Source organism: Heliangelus exortis, chromosome 18, assembly GCF_036169615.1.
Source record: "Heliangelus exortis chromosome 18, bHelExo1.hap1, whole genome shotgun sequence".
NCBI classification, from domain to species: Eukaryota; Metazoa; Chordata; class Aves; order Apodiformes; family Trochilidae; genus Heliangelus; species Heliangelus exortis.
Window position 1 is genome coordinate 6,183,897 of NC_092439.1, and position 22,182 is coordinate 6,206,078.

The 22,182-nt window shown below is 36.9% G+C and overlaps 2 protein-coding genes across 9 annotated transcripts in view; one reads left to right on the forward strand and one right to left on the reverse strand.

Annotated features, from left to right (window-relative positions):
• IMMP1L (inner mitochondrial membrane peptidase subunit 1) overlaps positions 1-10,446 on the reverse strand; it is a 35,480-nt gene extending 25,034 nt beyond the window's left edge. Inside the window, exon 1 of one of the 5 annotated variants that reach the window (XM_071761873.1) lies at positions 7,656-7,826. The gene's annotated coding sequence lies outside the window, so the exon portion shown is untranslated. Of the gene's footprint in view, positions 1-7,655; positions 7,827-10,110; positions 10,257-10,314 lie in introns of those variants that run through there. The other 4 variants (XM_071761872.1, XM_071761871.1, XM_071761870.1 and 1 more) reach the window with 4 other exon arrangements.
• A 41-nt stretch (positions 10,447-10,487) lies between these two features.
• The window catches only part of ELP4 (elongator acetyltransferase complex subunit 4), a 116,099-nt gene continuing 104,404 nt past the window's right edge, over positions 10,488-22,182 (forward strand). For all 4 annotated transcript variants that reach the window (XM_071761853.1, XM_071761854.1, XM_071761855.1 and 1 more), the window contains exons 1-2: positions 10,488-10,666; positions 15,434-15,469. In XM_071761853.1, the coding sequence (XP_071617954.1) occupies positions 10,495-10,666; positions 15,434-15,469 (208 nt within the window). In that variant the 5' untranslated portion in view covers positions 10,488-10,494. The remainder of the gene's footprint in view (positions 10,667-15,433; positions 15,470-22,182) is intronic.

Sequence of the window (22,182 nt, forward strand, 5' to 3'; positions counted from 1 at the left end):
GAGGGTTTTAGACACGTGTCATTGCAGTTTTAAATAACAACTTATTAGTAAGTGAATGGCTGTATTAAGAGTAAGCCCAGTTAAAAAAAATAAAATAAAAAAACCACACACAACAAAAGCCACAAACCAAAAAAGAACCATCTAGTTTATTTCAAAAACCCAACAGAATATTTATCTTATGATTGCTGTAGCTTAAGAACCAATAAAATATGTATTTTTTTCTTAGAAAACTATTCATCATACATTTTTTAAAACAATGCTATATTGGTGATCACAAGAAGCTAAATGGCTGAATGTTTTTCCATATCAAGCAATTTCAATAAAAAGTGCTGTCAGCAGGCAAGTCCATCAGATCCAGTCTAAGACCATTAAGGACAATAAAACAATTTTTTTTTTAATAAGAGGTCCCTTGAAAACTTAATGGATACCTTGTATAAACATAAACATCCTTATTGCAGACCTAAGGGCATAAAACCTGTTTTAATTACTTCCAGGTATCAACTACTATCATACAGTATGTACCTGAAAATCTTATACTGAAATAGACATCATTTTTACACTGAATATAGACATTGATTCAAAAAGGTTAAACATCCATATTTATCATGTAGAATACAATTTGGTTATTTTACAAGAACTGCATAGTTTACCCTCTGCAGCAAATAACATGCAAAACACAATTACTATTATCTTCTGTTCCCTTTTCCCTGCATAGCCTCTGCCTTCATCATTTGATTTTTATTGTTTGTTTGTTTATAAAATTAATCACAGCTAGCAGGGTGGAAATCACTTTGAGCCTCATGAATGACATCCAAGAGATGGGAAAGGATTAGTTCTCAGTTGCTGCCAGTTATAGCGCCAGGTGGCTTTTTCTGCAGAGAAGGTGTTACCGATAATCCCATTACATTGGTACTAAATCTTGCAGACATCAAAATTATCACCAAGGTTCCTTTTCATCCCATCCTTTCCAAATGACTGGAAGTCGCTTCACCTGAAAGAAGTCAAATCCACATGCAGCTGCTGTTTTAGCAGCCAGCGGACTCCCTGAGAATGCCAATCGTGATCCAATTTCGCTGTGCTGGTGGCCCCCTATTCCCTGTCCAATAATACATCTGTTAAAAAATCCTACAGCTACAAATCAAGTTTAATCCTACCAGGGACCTCATGTTGGTCTTGTCTTCCAAAAAGGCAGCAGGTTTTGCCGTCTATCTCTGCCAGTGTCTGGGGAATACTCTTTAAATCCCAGCCCTACTTAGAAGAATAAGCTAAGGATCACAAAACATGACCTCAAAAACCCTGATATGACTATATTCTGACCCAGAGGCATTCATTCTAGGTGAAGATTAGAACTTTGCATAATAAGATTACACAGCAAGTGAATGATATCAAGGGACTATCCATATGCAGCCGCCTGGTTTTCTATAGACAGCCTGTGCTCTGCAATATGCAGTGCAGACGAAATAGAGCTTGGGCTTTCTAGCTGAAATAAAATAGATTCACATAAATTAGTTGGCTATTTCCAGATTCCTAAATCCCCTATTACATCTTTTATTGACAGCTCCTGTGAGGATAGCACAAATGGTACTCTCTTTGTATTCTTTGCTTCTGTAACAACCACGCTCTAAGGGAAATGTACATAGGTTGTCTAGAAATGAACATCTTGTTTGCTGTAATCTTGGATTACAATTAACTGCGTACGTAATAAAATTAGGAAATCAATGAGCAGATTTATCATTTCTAGATAACCGATGGCATTGTATAAGAGTTTAACATATAGTGCCAAATTTTTAAATAAAGGAAAAATTGAAGTCACAGCCAATGAAATCGCAGCTAAACAAATTATTAGACTTGATATTAGGATTTTCACTAAAACAAAATATTTCCAGTTACATTTGCTTTATATGCTTTCCCATTCTGAATTTTCACTTTTTAGTAACAGTTTATCAGTTTTTTCTTCACTAACAAAAACTCCTAACATTCTCTTCTTCACACAAGGAAATCCCATAACTTACAACATCTCTTTCCCAAAGAGCTATTCTGATATTATTACTTTTTAAAAATAAAAAAACCCATACAAAAGAGAAACTGCACAGCAAGCTATTTAAATATTTGTTTGAGCTATTGTTTATGTTGAACTATTATTTTAAAACTTTGCAAGAAATTAATGTTACACGTGCTAGAATAGTGAAGGGTAGGTATGTTATTGGGATTCTTCCCATATCAGATACGCAACATAGTAAACAGAAAATAATTTAAATATTCTAATTATAATCTGACAACTCCAAACTTCTAAAGCAAACAATGAACAATTTTCAAAAAGTTTTTCTGTGCAGGGGGTCAGGCAGAACTTGTTTCCTAGCTGTTGCTTTTCTCTAGAAGAAATACTGGATTCAGTCTGGCAAACGTGAAAAACCTTGGTGATATTCTGGAAGATATTACCTTTCCACATTATCTCGACTGGACACTGACAGTTTGTATCCAACAAGTGCTATTTCATCTATTTATCTCAAGCTGACAAGGAGAACAATCCTGTAAACATAAACTCACATCATGCAATCCTCTGTTGTTAAACAACTGGAGACTACCTACAGAAGAATGAGCAACTTTTCAATGTACGTACACCATCAGCAAGATGATTTTGAAAGAAGTACAAGTGTCTTACTCTTATCCCCAGAGTTAGTCTCAGATTAGAATGCCAACATTAAGTACTCCAGTGTGGTTTCTGAACACAGAAATCACATAATACAAGATCTTAACACCAATAGTAAAGAAGCCTATTATGAAACATTTGAAAAAATACAAAAGCAAGAAAATGAAAAGTTTTAGCCCTGTCGGAAAATATAACAACAAAGAATCCTTCTGGATGCTCATCACTACTTCCCAGTTAGGAGCATCACCTTTTAATGAAAAAACTTGGGTATACTCTGAAAGGAAACAAAGTCAAATTCAGCTCAGTATTTACATTTACAAGTTACTTGAACAGAACCAAAATGCAATTCAAGTGCTTGTCACTGCTGTTATTCTACAAAATTTTATGGCTTTCTCAATTTTTTTTTAGTTATGAAGTTCTAAATACATAAATATATATATTCAACTAATTTTTTCATAGCACAAACTGTATTTCATGCAAGTTTATGCACTAAAAATAAACTGTAATCAATACTTTTTCTCATTGCTTTTTTCTGAGCTGTTTTATGTAAAACACAAGCTCTGCAAGTTCTTCCCCACTTACAGATAGAAGTATTAAAAAAAGTTCCAAACACCAATAGATGAGTGCAATGATATTCAGTCTAAGTTAATCCCCAGACATCCAAATCCATGAATAAAAATTCATCAGTTTTAAATACACTGAGCCTATTAAGCAAGAACAAAAGCATATGCACAAAAGAGCTTTTAATATATTTCAAAGCCCACAAGAGCCATGGTCTCATTAAAATTATAAATTACACAAACATGGAATAAAGATTCAAACTGCAGTGCAGCTAAGCAGATTACAGAAAACCCCGCGTTCCATATGATAACACACCATGGCCCTCCCAGATGGGGGCTTGGAACAAAAAGGCCATCACTGCAGCTAGGGAAAACCTCCTTGTGATCTCTGGTTTCTGTTCAGCAGATGACAGCCAAATAATATGTTGATTATTCTGTTTGTGCTGCTAAGCTTGTAAGATGGAATAAAAGCGATATGATCTATTGTGAACCCCATGCTAATGTGTTGCTCCACTCATAAATAATATGCTGAATTTATTCGGAAACTATCTTTTTATCTGAGTTCCAGGTTTTAAATGCATGACCTAAAATAAAAAGCCAGCATCAACTATTATTTAATTTGATGGCTTAAAGTAAAATATACAGCTGACACAACAATATGTGAGAAAACTGACTACTTAAGTGATTCAAGTGAGTAAAGATGCCTTGCTCAAATTTAGCAACTGATCATATGCTGAGGTGCAGAGTACCTGCAAGAGTCCAGCTCCACTAATTCCATTATTACTGCCACCAAACAGATCACCAAAAAGAGTCTATATGGCTTACTTTACCACAGATAACCACCCCAAATCCAAATTTCAAATGAGGACACCAGTACTTCTAAATCACAAGAACTGAACAGAAACAATCACTGTCCAACTTCACTAATATGATGTGTCTTTGATTGAACTGCCTTCTTAAAACATGTTTAAATTTTTAGCAAGTGATCACACTTTATTTCACCTGTCTACTAAGTTGGCTTCTTCCTAGCTACCCCATCACAGCACTAGTATCTAAGCTAGCAAAAGCTCACTTGAGTCAACACAAACTTCAATGCACACACAAGCAGATAATAACTTGGCTTTCAGTAGACAGTATCTTGAGATTCACAGAGGTGACTCTCAAACCCTGAAGCACACGGGTGCTGGCATACTCCTAGATACATGCTCCTGAAATGGGATTTCAGATAATGCAGCAGTTTTGGCATGCTTGGGTACAAACAAACAAACAAACAAACCAGATTTTCAGTGTTTTCTGGTTTTTTGGGTTTTTTTCCCTCATCATAGTATTATTCAACTTGAAACAATACAACTTTTCTTAAGTAGCCAGCAGTGGGTGTGGGTTTTTTTAATAGTTAAAGTGATTGCTTGCTTGTGTTTTAACTAACTTTATAACAGATGCTGGAAAAATCTGAATTTTAATTCTTACCTACTAAAGTCTAAAATGTCTCTTTTCTTCATCTACTTCCCAATGACCCAGTTAGTTTGCCATTCTAAACAAGCTCTTGCAACAGTTGTATCTTTGGAAAAGCCAGACATCTGTCTTCATGCCCAGAAAAGGCATAGTTACAGAGCTCTACACAATGATTTGCAGCAGCACGCATGGGTTCATTGCCCACTCTATAGATGGGCACGATGCTGTGAAACCAGATAGGAACATTCAGATGTGTATGATGGATTTCCATGACTCTGCAGTATTTTGTCCTCAGCAAAACCTACAGTTGCTCTTCAGTGAAGCTTTTGACCAACAAACACATCCTGAGTGAGGTAACACCACCACTACCCACTTTCCTATCTACATTACTATATCTGGCTCCTATGTAACACATCCACAAATAATACTCTTTTTCTAGCTATTTTTTTCCAGTGCTTTCAATCCAATATTAAAAGAATTTTTAAATGACATTTTTCTTTTAATGATGAACAGAAGGAAAATGATCCCTAGGAAGTATCCTAGTAATTTGTATGAAGCTTGAGACTTCATTCAGTTTACAACTCATTTTCAGTATTACTGTTTCACAAGCTTCAGAAACTGTATATTTTCATAACCTGAAATTATAGAAACATTAAATAACTTTTTATGATTTATTATTGCCTTCAGCACATACCACTCTAACTTATGTCTCCTAATTTATTTACTTCTATTTTGAAAGAGCTGCTTAAATTTGACACAGGGATGTATTTAGTTACCGTCCAGAGGCTTTCTGAAGAAAACCATACCATGTTTTATGTACTAACAAACTGGTATGTTTTAAGCCCTCCCACTAATCCTTGCATTTTCCACAGACTGGATACACAGTCTTTAAGCTTTTTCATCCTAAAAAAACAAACAAACAACAATAATAATTAAAAAAAAACTCACACAAACCAAAAACAGGTTTTCTGGTGTCAGAACTTCCAGGATTAAACATTCTTTCCAGTTGTTGGCTCATGGCCTAAAGATCCTGCACTTTCAAATTTATCCCATTCTAGCTAGTTCAAAGATCAAGAAAATGAAGCCATCGTCTTTGCAGCCATAATCCATGACCCATGCTGTTAGATACTTAAGAACATCTCAAAAGCAAACTACCTTGTTTCAGCTCCCAGCAGGAGCTCAGCATGGCAGTGGATCACATGACTGCAAACCCTACCCAGTCAGGTGACTCAGCAGCTAAGCTGGTTTGGTGACTATAAAACTTTAATCAGTGCAGGCTGATACCGTCACATTCCAGAACCAATGAGGGAAGCGATGTAACAGCAAACGCTCGTAAAATTATGTGTTATAACTGCCACGAGGATGCAGTTTTCTAGTTCTCCATCCCACACATAAACAAGGGAAAATTTTATTGAAAACTGATCGGGCAGCCACTGGTTTTGAAACAAACTGTGCTGGTGTGGTTTATTCCAAAATGGACAGCATTCTGCTCGTTGCCACAGAAGTGCAACAGCATACACTGAGTCTCATAAGGCACAATTAAAACATAGCAAAAGCATTCATTTGAAATCAAGGAAAACAAAATATGCACAAAAACAACTTTTTCTTGTTGAGAAACACTGCAGACTCAATATAGCCTCAGTTTGTGTTAGCTGAAGGTGCTAAAAATTTATATCTGCAACCCAGGTAGGATGCGTGTGGTAAAAAGAGTCAAGGACAGCCACAATAGGTCTGCTTCCTCTTGTCAAGCACAAAATATCTGAACCACACTTTAAGAGCTGCCACCATTTTAGGGTCACTCAGATTTTCAGCAAATTTGTTGACTACATCTTTTAAAGAGAACTGAAAACAATACTTGCAGATCAAATTCCATGCATGCCTTTTCCCAAATGTCTTGATTGCTCTCTTGGTCAATGTAATCCCTCAGTTTTTTTCCTTAGGGAATTCTCATCCTCTTAATCCAATTTAGAATCTGCATTTGGTTTAGGAAAGTATTTGAATTGGATCAGCAAGTTTACAAGAAATGGCAATCAGAGAGTTTGATTTCTTCATACCAGAGTTAGGATTTGCAGTTAAAGCCAAAATAAACATTTCCTCAGGTCTACATAATACGTGAGCTGTGAGAAAGAAAAAGTTCAAGTATTCTGCAGTTCAAGACATTCTTATGTAGACACAAAGGCTTAAACTTCATAACCATAAATCATTTTACAATGACCTGAGTAGGACCACAGCCAGTTGCTGTAGCCATGTTGACAAGAAATAACTGCCCAAGATGTTTCCTCATCCCTTGCAATTGTCTCCATGTACCTTGGTTTCTCTGCATTTCAATTCTATCCTAAAAGCAGGAAGAGTAGGACTTTTCTACCTACTAATGTGCATCTGAGAATGAGATGGATTTTTTTTATGATATTAGTGTCTAGAATTATGATTCCTCCAGTCTTGCTTTGTCAGACAGCCCCTAGAGGGATCTTTTACCATGGAGGGAAATTCACCTTCTGGAAAGTGATCATGTGAACCTAAGCAAACCTTTAGTGTCATTCACAAAGAGTGAAAAAAATAAAATTCCTGAAAACAAAACACCATAATTTCCATAAAATCAGTTTCTTCTCTAGTTATCTGAGATGAAAGGCAGGTAAGTCAGTGATGTTTTCATAACCACATACTCAAGTTGTAAAGCTTTGTTGTATTAAATAGTTGCTTTTTTTTAATTAAATGTTTGAAAAATAGCTTATTTCCACCTTTTTTTCTAAATCAGTAGGACTTCAATTGTACCCATCAACTTTAAATATGCAGAGAAGAAGTGAACACCACAAACAGAACTACTGCAATACTTTTTAATGTACAGTTCTAATACTGAGAAACTATTTCCACATCTCTGTAATACCAGAAACAGTCTCTCCCAATATAAGTTACAGTGTAAGAGACAGTTTAAGATTTCAAAGGATGTTAGCTCACCAAACTGATAACAGAAATATCACTTTATTTTTAAATACCTGTAATTCTGAGATAGCTGCAGGAATCACAGTACATGCCCTTTTCCTTATGGTATCAGCTCAGCCATATGACACAAATCTAAACTATTAAGAAAGCAAAGAGATTGTTCCAAGTCAGATTAGTGAGCTGGCTTGGCTCAAGAAAGGATCTGACAAGCACCAGGGTTTGTTGGCCTGGAAACAGAAGAGGAAAAGGAAATGAGACTTCCTCTTTGCAACACTAACCTATGCTGTCAGCTCAGGAGACACCAATATAACATACGTAAGTAAACATACGCTTTATGCAAAAAAGTCTAAACATGGTAGGAGCACAGCACAAGTATTCTTAATTGCAAAATATTTGTATCATGTGGGCCCCAAAATGAAAGAGAAAAAAATAATTATTTAACCTCTAGTTTTAGTTGCCCCAGAGGAAAATAAGGTAAGAAAATGGAAAAAGTATACTAAAAAAAAAAACCAAACCACCTGTCAGAGCATTAGTAAGGAAAAATGGAAGAACAAAAGAGAAGGCTCAGCCTTGGATATATGCTTACACCTATTCTGTAAAGTTGATGCAAGCTATGTTAGTATATTCTTAAGAAACAAGGAAGGAACTATTTGTCCCACTGAAGTAACAGAAGTACTACAAGTACAACATGAATGAAGAAAAAACAACCACTGAGACAAAGTGCATGTAGAATACAATTTGATTCCTTTTTTGACAGGTAAGTGGTGGCTTATAAAAAAGTTGCAAACTCCCTATAAGAGAGTTCTCTATAGATACAATGTAATTTTCAATAATTATACACAAGCACTCATATCTGAAATATTTAAGTAAGAAACTGGAGAGCTGATGTGATGTTTTAAAAGCGAAGAACTCCAAGTTTCAGCCTCCTCACTCAATTTATACCATATCCTACTAAAAATAAGATTGAACTCTTAAAATAGTGAATTACACTTCATGCTTTTATTTTGTTAAAAATAAGCATCCTATTCAAATGTTCACAAATCATTAGTCAGATTCTACATAAGTGACATTTAATATGTATTATTTATTTTTTGCCATGTTTGTAAACGTATACTTCAATTTTTACTCTTAAGGCAAATACTTCTTTCACTAAACAATGACCTAAATCTGAAATTAAATATTACTTAATATTTCACAGTTTAGCCATAAATATAAAACATTACGACAACATCTTGATACTCATAAAGATCTTAAACCCCATCCATGCTTACCATGAAAAAAACCTACCCAGCACAAAAAGGAATGCAATTGCACCAGCTAGGAAGACAAAGCTAGGAAGTCTAAATTTAATATGAAATCAAAACTTCGAGGTTTGGGATTATTAACATATTGTTGCTCTTTCTTCCTGTTGCTATTTGATACAAGAAACAATTTTTTCTCTCAATAAAAAAAAAAGAAAGACTACTCAGGAACCACTGGTATTAAAAAAACATGGCTTATAGCAGCACCAAAAATCATTCACTGAAATTAAAAACTAAGAATAGGAAACTAACATCAGAGCCTCCTTAATACATCCAGCTATGTACAAATGTCTTCAAGTAGCTTGAGATGCTGTAATGAAAAATCAATATAAACCAAATACACATGATAGTGGCTATTCTGTATGCTCACAGGGATTTCTCTTCACTTCATAGTACTACAACGTGTTCATTTACGAAGCAAGCACACTAAAGGTTTCATTAAGATACACAGCATTTTAATGTGTTTGTTTATAACAAGAACAAAAAAGGAAACATGAAACTCAGGTATCTCACCAGTTTTACCTATTTTTACCTTGTTTGGGGCAGTTGTTTCCTGCCATGTACAAGGCCAAAGGCTTACATCTGTAAATTGCTAATGACAAGTTAGGGAACTGTTAATCTTTCAAAATACACAAAATAACTTTCTATGGTATTAGCAACTGATTAAACCATAAATGCTACTGAAGCTCAGAAATTACACCTCTCACATAAAGCAACTTTTTCAGCTGTAACTCTTGGTTTATGGCATGGTCCAGAGCCATGATACTGATGGAAATTCTTGCTTCCTCAAGCAAAAGATCTTAAATCTCCCATTTGTAACAAATCCGGGGCTATTTACAAACAAGATACCAACTCCAATAATATTTATACACTACATATCACACTACCACTATTAAAAAAGAAACAATAAAATAAAACAAAATTGAACACTTTATAAATATTAATCATGTCCAGGATCACATAACAACAACAACAACAAACCAAACAAACCCCCAAACCAAACAAACCCCCAAACCAAACAAACCCCCAAACCAAACAAACCCCCAGCCTTTTTGGACGAGGGTGCAGCAGAGATACTGAGGAGGTAGCTGAAAGGGAACAGGCCAGCCCAGCCCCTCTCTCCATGACTCGCTCTGCTTCAATCCGACACCTCGGCCATCCCAAGCCCCTCCCGTCCATCCCCGAGAGAATAAAGCGGTGTTTTCACCTCCGGACACGACCGGTGACCGGGGTTTTCCCCTCAGCAGCACGACCGGTGAGGCCGGCACCGCACAAACCACGGCTCCCAACCGGCCCCGCGCCACGGTGGGCCGAGACGGGGCTGCCAAGACGGGGCTGCCGCCCTCCCTCAGCCTCAGCCCCGTCCCTCTCCCTCGCAGCACCCCGCACCCTCCGGCCCCACCGCACTCACCTGCCTCCTCGCCGCCGGGCGCCCCAGGCCGTCCCCCCCGCCCCTTCAGCCCGAGACGTGCAAACAACGCGGGCTCTCGTTGGGTAGCGGGTGGCCCGGGCCGCTCACCCATTGGTGGAAAGGGAAGCGCTGGATTCTTCCCGGCGTCCCCTGGATGCTGTCAACTCTCCGGCAGCCGAGATGGCGGCGGCCCCGGCGGCCGGCGGGGCGGTGCGGGGCCGCGGGGCCACCAGCTTCCAGCGGAAGGCCGCGGGTGGCAGCCGCCTGGCCGCGGTCGCGGGCACCCGGCCTTCTGTTCGCAACGGGCAGCTGCTGCTCTCCAGCGGGGTCCCCTCCCTGGACTGTGTGCTAGGTTGGTGGGGAGCGGGACCCGGGACGCGGCTGCTGCCCCCCTCTCCCTCCCTCCTCATCCTCTCCCGCTCCCCCTCCTTCCCCCCACGCCCTCACCTTTGCCAGGCCCTGCCTGTCACTTGCCTTCCGTGACCCCTCCGCTGCTCCCGCAGGCTTCTCCTTTCTTTTTTTCTTTCTTCCTTCCCACAGTTCCTGGGATTCGGGGACGGGTGGGGAGTGGGTGGGGGAGAGGAAGGGGTGAAGCGGGAGGATCCGTTTCCCGCGTTGAGCCCCCCCCGCCCCGTGTGAGGAGGCGGCAGGCGGTTCAGGTGGGGAGGGGGAAAGGGGCATTTCCATCTCCTTTCAGTCGGTGTGAGCAACCTTTGTAGAGTGCAAAGCTGCTCCCTAAATTTACGTAGTAACACCAGAAACTGTCACAGCAAGGGATCTGAAGTTTTCCGTCGGGAAAAACGCCTGGTGGGTTAATTCGTAGGAGAGTGTGGTGTAGTTCTGGTTCTTCAGCAGTGTGGAAATATTTGGGATGCATTTGACCATGAGACTGGATCCTCAGTATGTTCTCTGCCTTGCTCACCACTGCTGCATCATTATAAATGCCCCATGTAGATAAGTTACACTGATCTGATGCTGTTCCTGCTGTCTGTGGATCTGGTTTTGCCTGCTGTCAGTGTCAAGATGCTGGGTAGTTGCTTGGACTGATCCTTGCTGTGATATAATCTGTGGCATCAACTTGCACCATTTACTTGGACTGGGAACTAGTTGATGTCTCTGTTACAAACATCATGTGCTGTATGCATATTTGTGCTGTATGGATCTATATGCACTAGGGCTGTATAATCTTTACTGACTAATGATGCTGTTGTACATTTTCAGTGTGCATAGATAGGACTGCTTTTAGGTGAAAAAAATTGACTTTAACTTTGTTCATTCATTCTTGGAGAGCTTCATGGAATACATTACTTTTCATTCTAATGATATTGTATTTGAGTAACAATAAATATAACAGTTGTATGTGTTTTATAAAGATGTTTTTACAGCCTGTGCATCTTAAGGAGAATCACACTTCTGTGTCTTTTGTATAAGTGTGTGTGTCTGTTTGTTAGGGAATACTTTCATCAGGGATTGGCATCCTTCTGAAAATACTTTTAAGATGTTTTCTGGGTGGTGACATCTTTGAAAAACTGGAAAACTCTATTCCTGTGTGAAATCTTTGGTAACCTTCTAGGCCTTAAAAACACTGATTTCTGGACGCTGAATACATCAGCCAGGAAACACTCATGCCAGACATGCTGTACTGCAATAAAATTTCCATTGATAACCAGATATTAGGTATTGTTAGAGACAAACCATCCAGCCTCAGTAGCTCCTCCTCAGGCTGCTCTTAGATCTTCCTTTCTTCTTCAGATTAAACAGGCCCAGTTCCTTCAGCCACTCCTCGAGTCATTTGCTCCACCTTGGTTCTGCTCCACTGCACTCCTGTATGTCCTCCACTTTTTAGTATTGAGCCCAAAACTGGATATTATATTCCAGATGTGATCTTACGAGTGCTGACTAAAGGGAACAAGTCACGTCCCTTCACCAACTGACTGAGGTTCTGACTGTGCTGGTGATTGTAGAAGTATCGTACTTGTCCTCCTTCGTTTTGTTTTACAATGTGTGTGGCAATGCTTCCTAGCTGTCTTGCAGCATGCTGTTTATGAGTTTCTTAAAGAAAGCTGTTACTTTTTTTCTTTCATCTCCCACTGGAGGTTATTATAAAGTGGTTTGGTCTTGTATCTTTCATAGGTATAATCTTTTAGTGGTCACCAGGCAGTCTTCTAGATCTCTAGCTTTGGGTTTAAGTTTGCCCTCTTCAGGAGTTGCAAGCCAATTATGCTGTTATTTACCAGACATGAAGATAAAGCTTATGAATAGGTGTGAGTAAAGTAAAGCATGATATTAGGAGACACAGGTCAAATTAGAAACTCTTGAAGAGAGGAAAAAGCAGAGAATACATGGAGGAATTTATTTTACCCTACAGCTACTGGCTGACTTGTTATATAACTGTTGATAGCTCTTCTTAATAAATATATTTTTTTTCAAAAAGAAGTAGATAGGTGCTGGATTTCAAATCCCATGTTACCCTTTCAGGCACTATTTAAATCTCCAGGCTTTATATTCAAGTTTACTTTCCAGGTTTATAGATAATAAATGCCTGATTTGTGCTGAAGGAGTTCTCTGTAATGAGTTGTAACTATTGTATAATATAACTGTCACATGCTTGGTTTCAAGCTTTTTGAAAAAAGGTCACAGATAGGGTCTGAAAACAATGGGGAAACTTCTCAACTTGCAGTTTGTTGTGTTCTGTCTGTAAGATCTTAAATCTCTTTGCTATAAGTAGTGATGCAGAAAGTTACAAGTCTTGTTTAGTTGTTTACATGTACTACTGCCTTCAGAAATGGCAAAGGAAAGAATAAAATAGAAAAAATTATAAAGAATTGCAAGTTCACAACAATTTTCTTCAGAAACTTGAAAATATTGCCTCATCTTTTTCATTCTATCTTCCAGCAGTCCTGCTACTTTTTCCTGTCTTCTGTTGTTTTTGTTTGTTTGTTTGTTTTGTTTGGGTTTTTTTTTTTTTTTTTTGTTTAATATATTATTACTGTTGCTCATTCATTGTAGTATAAATGTGTAACCATGGTAACTGCAACAGTTTTACATTCCATCTGATAGAATACCCTTGTTCAAACTGTAGACTACATCTGATAATGTAAAGTCAGTCCTCTGACCTGAGTTTGTCTTTATAAACCAGGTTAGGTGCACATATTTTACAACTCTGGCTTGTAGGAAAAGTCTTTACAATTTATCATCTGAAAATACAGCTGTGAGAGTTTTGGCTGTGCTGAGGTTCTGTTTGACAAACAAGTTCTCTCCTGCAAGCCATTTAAAAGCAGAAGAGACGCTGTTTCTGTGGTGGCTACAGTAGAGATTTTTTATAACCAAGAGTATAAGTCCTTATTGCCATGAGGGAATATATTACTTACAGTTGGTTTGATCATCTTTTCTATCTCAAGGTACAAGTTGGTAAAAATATTGTAATTTTCAGCTATTTTTTTCTATGTGGTGCGTAGAATGCGCTGGTTTTAAACAAGTCTTGTCTGCATAGAATTGCAATTGAAAGCAGTGAAAATCAGAAGCATACTTTGTATCAACCATTTGTATAATTTCTGATTTTGGTCTTTTTTGTGGTAGTAGAGCTTTTGGATTTTTTTGCATTTTATGTCCCGAACAAATAAAATGGAACAATTGCTGGAGATTTAATGTGTGATTCTAACTTTCTGATAAACTTTACTTATATTTTGGAGGAGTTTTTTACTATCTGGAAAATACTTGATTAATTGATAAGCTTGCTTGTAATGCTGAAGTATTTGTACATCTTGACTCAGGAGCATAGCTTAAAAAAATTCTGTAATTTGTTGAACTACAACTATGAAATTAATAGCTGATGAAACCTTTGGACTGTGGGGTACTGCTCAAATTGTAGCACATCATCCAGTAGAAAGTGATTCTACTGTGGCTTAATTCAGATATTATTATGCAACAGTATTAGCACTCTGTGGCCTACGTGCGAGAAGTTGCCTTTTTTTCTTCCCTCTGGGTGTGTATCCACATTACAGGTGTGACAGGCGTTTGTAGTGCCACCAGCAGAGGTAAAGACTGAGAAGTTGTAGTCTGATTTCAAGTTATTCCACTATTTTTAGTAATGGAATTCAGATTACAGAACAGTTTATTCTTCACCTGAAATAAACCACTAATTTTTCTTTCAACATCTTGGTTAAAGTGCTTTCTTAGAACAGCCATTCAAACCACTGCTACATAACTATGCTTGCTGTCTCTTCGAGGAGGAAATAAAGCAGTCAGGATGGGAGTCAAAATCAATCGGATGAGAATCTGTTTATCAAAATATATTAGGATTATTCTGTCTGCATTATTTAGTCACCTGGGACTGGAACATAAGCACTGAGTGTACTTTTTTAAGCAAAAAGAAAAATAATAGTGGCCATATAGTGGTCATATATTTTAATCTGCCAAGTATATTTTTATTTTTTGAACAAATATTTCAACACCGTGCATCCATAGAGTTGTTATTATCTCCAAGGCATACTTTAAAAGATTTTAATAGTTTGGGGTTTTTTAGGTGTGTGCTATGATGCTTATGATCTTCCATTCCATCTCTTCCATTGGGTGGAATCCCTCCTCTCTTACTGTCATCTCTGGTTCTGGTAATAAAATAAAAACAGCGGAGGCAGGATTTTGCCTCATTGACTTGGGTGGGAATTTGCTAGCCTCTTAGTAGGTCACTTTACATACATAGCTTATAATACAAAGGAGCATCACTTGGTATTGGTTAATACAGATTTAATTTGGAGAATGGTTACCTGCTTGAGTCATCCAAGTAGAAATTCCCTGGCTCAGCCCGCGCGTCGTTATTGTAGGACTTGAGCGGAGTTGCAGAGAGCTCTGCAGGATCTTTTTACCACACTGATGATAGTACAGTATATTGTGAAAGTAATTGTAACGTGTAATATATAATTACATGCAATGTATAATTATTTCATAATAGAGAATTGTAGGAAGTATTGCAAAGGTAATTAAAATGTTGTTCACTTTTATATTTTTAAATTCCCCGTTATCACCTTTCTTTGACTTATAAACTAAGAAAACTTAATTGTTCTCTAACATAGTATTAAAATGTAGTCTTACTTTATTCTTCATTTTCTTTTGTTTCCAGGTGGAGGCATAGCTGTTGGAACCCTTCTTCTTATTGGTTAGTATAGAATATATAGATACTTAAAGCCATTTTCTGATGTGTTTTGCTCATTTTAATCTGTTTATCAAATGATCTGTGTTTTCATTGTTTTTCAAAGTCAGACTTTAATAAAGTATAACTTTTGAGCCCCTTGACTTTGGATAGTCTTGAAGAGTGGATATTGGCTATTTCAAGAATTACTGGAGATGGATCAAAACCTTAATTTTAGACAGGTTTGAGCTCCCAAAAATACAACATAATTCTGTTTGAAAGCAGGGCATGTAGCGAATTTCAGGACTTTATAGGAAAATTTTCTAATTATTTAAGTTTTTCTAAAATAGTTGATTTCCTGTAAGATTTAGACTGCTTATCATCAGATGTGGGGTTTCTTTAAATGTGGCTTTCTGAGGAAGTTGTGAAATGCAGAATTGTTTGATCTTTTGGTTGCCAGAATCAACTAAAAGAAAGCTTATGGGAGCCTTTCTTGATGTTCTGTAGCAGGCTTTTTATTTCCACAAAGTTTAGTCTCCTGACTTCTTGAAGTATTTCTGATAAGATTGTTTCAAATTCATTGACATGAAATTTATGCAAAGACAAAAACATTATGTCTCCAATGATAGGCATCAGTAGGCCAGCAGTTGTTCAGAGTGTGACTTTTCAGCCCTAGGAAAGATTTCATGAGTAATTTTCACTTATTTTCTGAAAGGGATGGAAATGGTGTGATCCCCACTTCTCTCTGTTTGCTTTCACTGTGGAATGGCAGTCATCACTTAGGAGACTGCATTTGTATCTAGACTTTTGGTTAAATATTTTCACTTGTAAGATTTTAATTAGTCTTAACACTAAAGAACCTAATAGTAAGATTTGGGGAGAACTTATATTTGAAATCTTTTTCAGCCATTATTTGTTTTACATCATGTTATCTTTTATTTGTATAAGTCTCATGTGTGAACCTGCACTAGAAACTGAGCAGCATTTTCTTTTTTCTAGTGAGCAGAGTATTTGCACATTATGGCTTGTTACTTTAAGTCTAGTTTTTATTTCTGCATTCTATCATTAGAAACAGGTGTTGCTGTCTCGCTGAACCTTAGAGAATTTTGATTTTTACATAAAATATTTAAATTAGTGTATATTGTGGTGCAGATTAAGTAATTTGAATTGTTGCCTGTCAGAAAAACTAACTGACATCACCTAATTCCATGTAGGCTACTACTTGTATAATGGCTACCATTTAAGTTCAGCTTTTTTAAGAAAAATGGATTGATACAAAAGTTAAATATTGCTGATAGAAACTGTCAAAATTCTTCTCTTCAATTCATGTCTACGCACTCCTGTTGTCCCCTGAGCTGGTGCTGCTGTTTTTCGACTCTTGGCTCTCCCAAGTTGACAGAAAACTTGTCCAAAGAGTGGAGACTTTTCTGTCACACAAAGGCAGTTGTCCTAATGTGTTCTAATGAAGCACATGATAACACTCAATGATTTGAAAATTGCAGAATTTTTACCTGATTTTTTCCCCTTCCCTGTATGCAGAGCTTCCAATACTCATGGTAGGTCTTAATGTACTTATCCTCTATGTTGGTTGTTTATTTGTGATTTAATATTCAACTTAGTTTCACAGCAACATGGAGAATCTGTCTTTTACATTTGAAAGATTTTTTTTTCCCCAAATAAGACTTACCATATATTATTTTGAAACATATAATTATGCACAAGAAGTCTTAAGGTAAGAACTATATTTATTCATGACTCATTAGTCTAAAAAATTTTTAGACTCGTTTTTAAAGTTGGTGCAGGCAGAATTGTAACTGCATTGTTAGAATATCCTGTCAGTATACCAAAAAAATTCTGTCATGAGATTAGTCTAGGCAAGCTGAATATTATACAGGATTGAAGCTGTCACTGATAAACCTCCTATGAAGATCTTTCTGCGTTGTACTCCAAGTGTTACAAAAAGGTTAAATTCTTCCCCCTTCCTTCAATATTCTCTAAGGCAAGAATAAATTGCATTACTTTTAGCTTAGCTCTCTTTGCAAATTAAAATGCTCATCTTCATTATTTGACACATTATCTTGGTTAATTTAACCAAATAATAGTAGATTCACGGTATTAAAATATTTATTTTATCTGTTCTCATGATGTAGAAATGGCACAGGTTACTTTATAAGACTGTAAAATGCTGTTTGAAATAAAGAGCACAATTATTTTAAACTTAAATCATTATGCTCTTTACTATGAATTTCAGTTCAACTTAATTCTATAATGTATTTTTTGACAGTGTTTTATTTATGTGAGAATTAGAAAATTGAGGCACATGGTAGTCTCTTGCAAGATCCTAGCTACAACAGAAGCCTGAAGCTTCCTGGGTTTTGTTCCTATAGCAAGAATGTTTAGAATTTGACCTAGTACTTTAATTTCAATAAATCTTACTGTACTGGGTTTATAAGAAGTGATAAAAGAAGTATTCTGACACTGTGTGAAATCAAATCTGAACACTATCAAAACAGTTTGTTCAACGTGACACCACTTGTTTGTTGTTTCCTCTTAAACTGCTCCAGAGGATTAACTTCCCAGAGGAATCTCCCCTTTCAAAATAAACAAATGGTATAGCTGTTGACTAAGCACACTCCTTTCCTTCCTCCCCTCTGTCCTGTACTCCAACCTGTTGTATGTCTGTTTTGCCAGCCTCAGGAAGAGTTTTCTGGACGATGTTTATTTTTTTTTTTAATATAAGCCTTATTTATATAACAAATTCTGCATTAGTAAGTTGCAGTGCACTCAAAAAGGTCTGTTCTGGGTACCCTCTAACAACCTATTCTTGCATACCTTTGAGATGCTCTAGGTCATTGATGGATAAATGTTTAAAAGATTGTAAGAGGGTTATTGTTGGTAGCTGAGGTCAGTTATTAGAAGTTAAAGTTGTCTGGTTAAAAACAGGTCTATACTTGTACATGCTAAGCCTTGAAGCAGTTTCAGCTACTTTAATTAGCTACTATTATTTTTGGTAGACATGCAATTTAACCTGACTGGTAAGAGCTCTCTTCACTTGTCAATATAATTGATTTTATCATCTCTGGAGAGGTACAAAACAGTGATTTGCTAAATATAATTCTACAAAAATACAAGTAGTCAGAATTCACTGTCCTGAAGTATGGCCAAATGCCAATTATTGTAACCTGGATGTTTGACAACTCTGTTTTGGCATGTGCTAATTAAATGCAAGTGACACAGAGTATATCCCCTGAAGCTTAGTAAATGTGGACATTAGAAATGTATCTTTTAAATGGAATTTCAGATTATTAGAGTAATCACATCTTATAACCTGCAGCAATTCAGAGAGATGTTTCATAGCTACGGAAAGACACACCTTAGGTCACAATACCATACTGTAGACCTGTTTGGTGAAACAATGATCAATACTGATAGGCTGTGACAGGCTTTTGGCAGTTTTAGGGCAACCTGTCTAGACTTTTTGCAGTAAAAAAAGTTATCTGTACATTACATTGCTGCAGTCTTTTTCTCTTATAGCTCACATAATTTTAACCAATTATACTACAAATTACATTTGGAGTTTTTCAAAGACCTTCATGCTACTTAACATATTTATGCTTAAAAGCCAGCTACTATAAAAATGATCTGTACATATTTCTTACCTTATGATGGATTTTGTTCCTGACTTCTGATGTTCCTCAGGCTGGAGTGATTATTGTCCATCCCTCACTTGGGACATGAATACCTACCTCTGTGCAGAGGGAGCAGCTATAGCTAGAGATTTTTTTCCTATGGCAACTTGTTTACTTATAGATTTCCATAATCAGATGTATTTTTTGTCATCAGTTTTGATATAAGTTGTAGATTTACAGAGCCTCACTCATATTTGCTTTCTTTGCTTTCTGTGCTCTAGCTAAAGTTCAGTGCCTTAGAATTGTGTATCTATTTTCAAGACCCACTGATACCACTGAGACCACCACAAGGTACCACAGATTTCTCTGAGTGGTATCTACAAAACAGTCCATGTACATGGGAATGTGCCTTATGTGTTTATTAGCCTAATAGTAGGGGTGAAAAGAGACATAAATAGGAATTGGTCTTTATCCTTTATTTTCAACATGGTAACATGTTGGAATTCAGTGCAGTGATACTGACAATACTGCTTTTTCTTCATGAAAGCATGTAATTGGGGAAAGAGACCAGTGGATAATGATAACAATAAACTATTTTGTTTATGTCCCTATCTGTAGGATCAGAAGAGATTTTATCCTGGAGACAATATGCATAACTTCTAGGTAAATAATCTCTTTTCCTTGTATAGTTTTATGCTTCACTAGTTACTCACCTGCTACTTAGCTGTAGATCACTCTTTGTTCAGAAAGAATCAGAGAAAGCTGTGGCCTGTTGTGTGACTTGCAGTGTCTGGACTCAGAAGAGAGTCTGCAGCTGCCAGAGTCTTACTTTTTTATGTGCCTTATTAGCTAGAAGTAAAGTTCACAATGACAGCTTCTGATGGGACAGCTCTTTAGTGTGGAGGGTAAGAATAATGATTTGGTCCAGGCTTGTCTGAAACACATTTAAGTGTAACTTCCTGCACATATGGAATGGAGGGAGTTCTTTTGGCTGTGGATTTTGAAAGGAAAGGTAACAACTGAGAATTCATCCCTGCCATCCAAATAGTAAGCCCAAGTGTTCTCAAGAAGCAAATATACTTCAAAGTATTTCATTCAATTTATCTATGAAAGTAATCAGTGGGCTACTGAAATACCTGTGCTAAATGATTTGTTTGTTTATTTACAAGAAGAAAGCTGTACCATATGGTTTTGAATAGTAATGTAACTATTGAAGCTGGGGTACAATGGATGCTATCAGAAAAGCCCCATAGAGTGCACTTTAGATCTTTTGAATACCACAAAAGTTTAGTGACCTAGAAATGAATCAATAAAAAGCCATCCTCTATGTGACAAATTGAAGAACTGAGGGATTCTTACAGATGCATTGACTTTAACAATTCAAGATACACTGTTTGTAAAGGCTTTCTGAGACACATTTAATCCTTAGAGTACTGTAGCAGACTATGAGGTGCTTTATATTTAGATCACTCCCCAATAGTTCTTTTCCTACTCTCATTGCAAGTTCTGAAAATCAATGTTAAAAGACTAAAGGAAAGGCTAATGCTAAAATGATGTGTCCTTACACTGAATCTAAACACTTTTAATTTGCTCAATTGAAAATCCCTTATTGTTTTGCAAAATATGTTTTGGAAAGGTATGGCAGTGTAAGAACCTCTTTAGTCCTGTTATAGCACCAAAAAGTCAATCACTTAACAAAATAATCTTGGATAGGTCAGTAAAAGGGTTTATATCCCTGTTCCTTGTTGCTTCACTTTTGTAGCTTGTTATAACATTTCAGCATTTCAAATGAAATTTGAGTAAAAATTCTTCTTAACTACTAAGGCCTTATTTCCTCTCAGTTTAGCTAAATAAGTGTCATCACACATTATGTTTTCTTATATTTCCATGCTTTATGGAGCTTCCATATTATAGAACTGAGCATGTTGTTTACTGACCAAAGAATAACATAAAAATGATGATTGAGAGGGACTCTCTGTGTAGTTGCATGCACATGCACAAACCATAAAGCATTTGAAATAAATGAGGTATTGGCTTTTACTCCATTAAATGGCAGTTAATTTCTGCAGTACAACTCAGGGTTTTGGTGCCTCAAATGGTGAAGAAGGTGAAATTTAACCAGTAGATAAAAATTAAGTAAGAGTTTTGATTCACACAGGATGACATAAATGTTGTAGCTGAGGTTCCCTTCAGAGCACCTTCCTAGTGTTACTTTCCTTCTGTTTCTTCCAAGAGAGGGAGGTTTAACAAAATTCTCTCCCTCCACTGACATCTGCTGCAGTGATGTGATTATATGGGAGGTTTGGTGGCTTTCTTCAGGTAGCTCAGACAATTTTTTTTTTTTTTTTTGAAGAAATTAATAAGTAGATACCGTGCTGTCACTGATTTCTAGAGGTCTTTGGGTCTTAAATTGCAAGCTTTATAGATGAAAGTCAATACATTGTGAATAATATATTACAAATTATATTGCAGTAAACAACTGAAGCATAAATAACTAGAGAGCCAGTGTTTATGGGCAGGAGATGTATGTATTCATGGACTCCAGTTATAAGGAAGAATTACTCTGTATCTCAGGGGTTTTGTCCTTGTGTTGAAGCAGTTTAAGATTTAAGCATGGTCCAAAGATTACATTTACAAAAAAACTCTAACACTTCTTCAAAACTTGAGACAGTACCAATTTTACTTTTGCTTCTGCAGCAATATTGCTTCAGTTTTACCTGAATGGAGTCTGAACTCCATCCTGCTCTCACAGGGATCTACATCCTCAGTCACAGTACAATGTGTGGGTCTGGGTAACTAAGAAAAGAGTCTTTCAGTAAGACTATTTATGTTTTTTTTTTAAGCAAGCAAGAGTGAACTATATAAACTATTTAATTAGGAGCTCCAAACTTCAAAGGAAATTGCAGTTTGTAAATCTGTAATACTTTTGGAAATAGCTCCTGGTGAAATTCTAATAAAGAACCCAGTGCTGTCAAGAATAAGCTTTTGCCAGTTCTGTACTTTTCATGATACTGAGCTGTCCATATTTTTTAAAAAGATAAATGTATTATTTGAAGTACTAATATGACCAAGTAAGCAGATAACAGTGTCAAAGGTGAAGTACAGTAATAC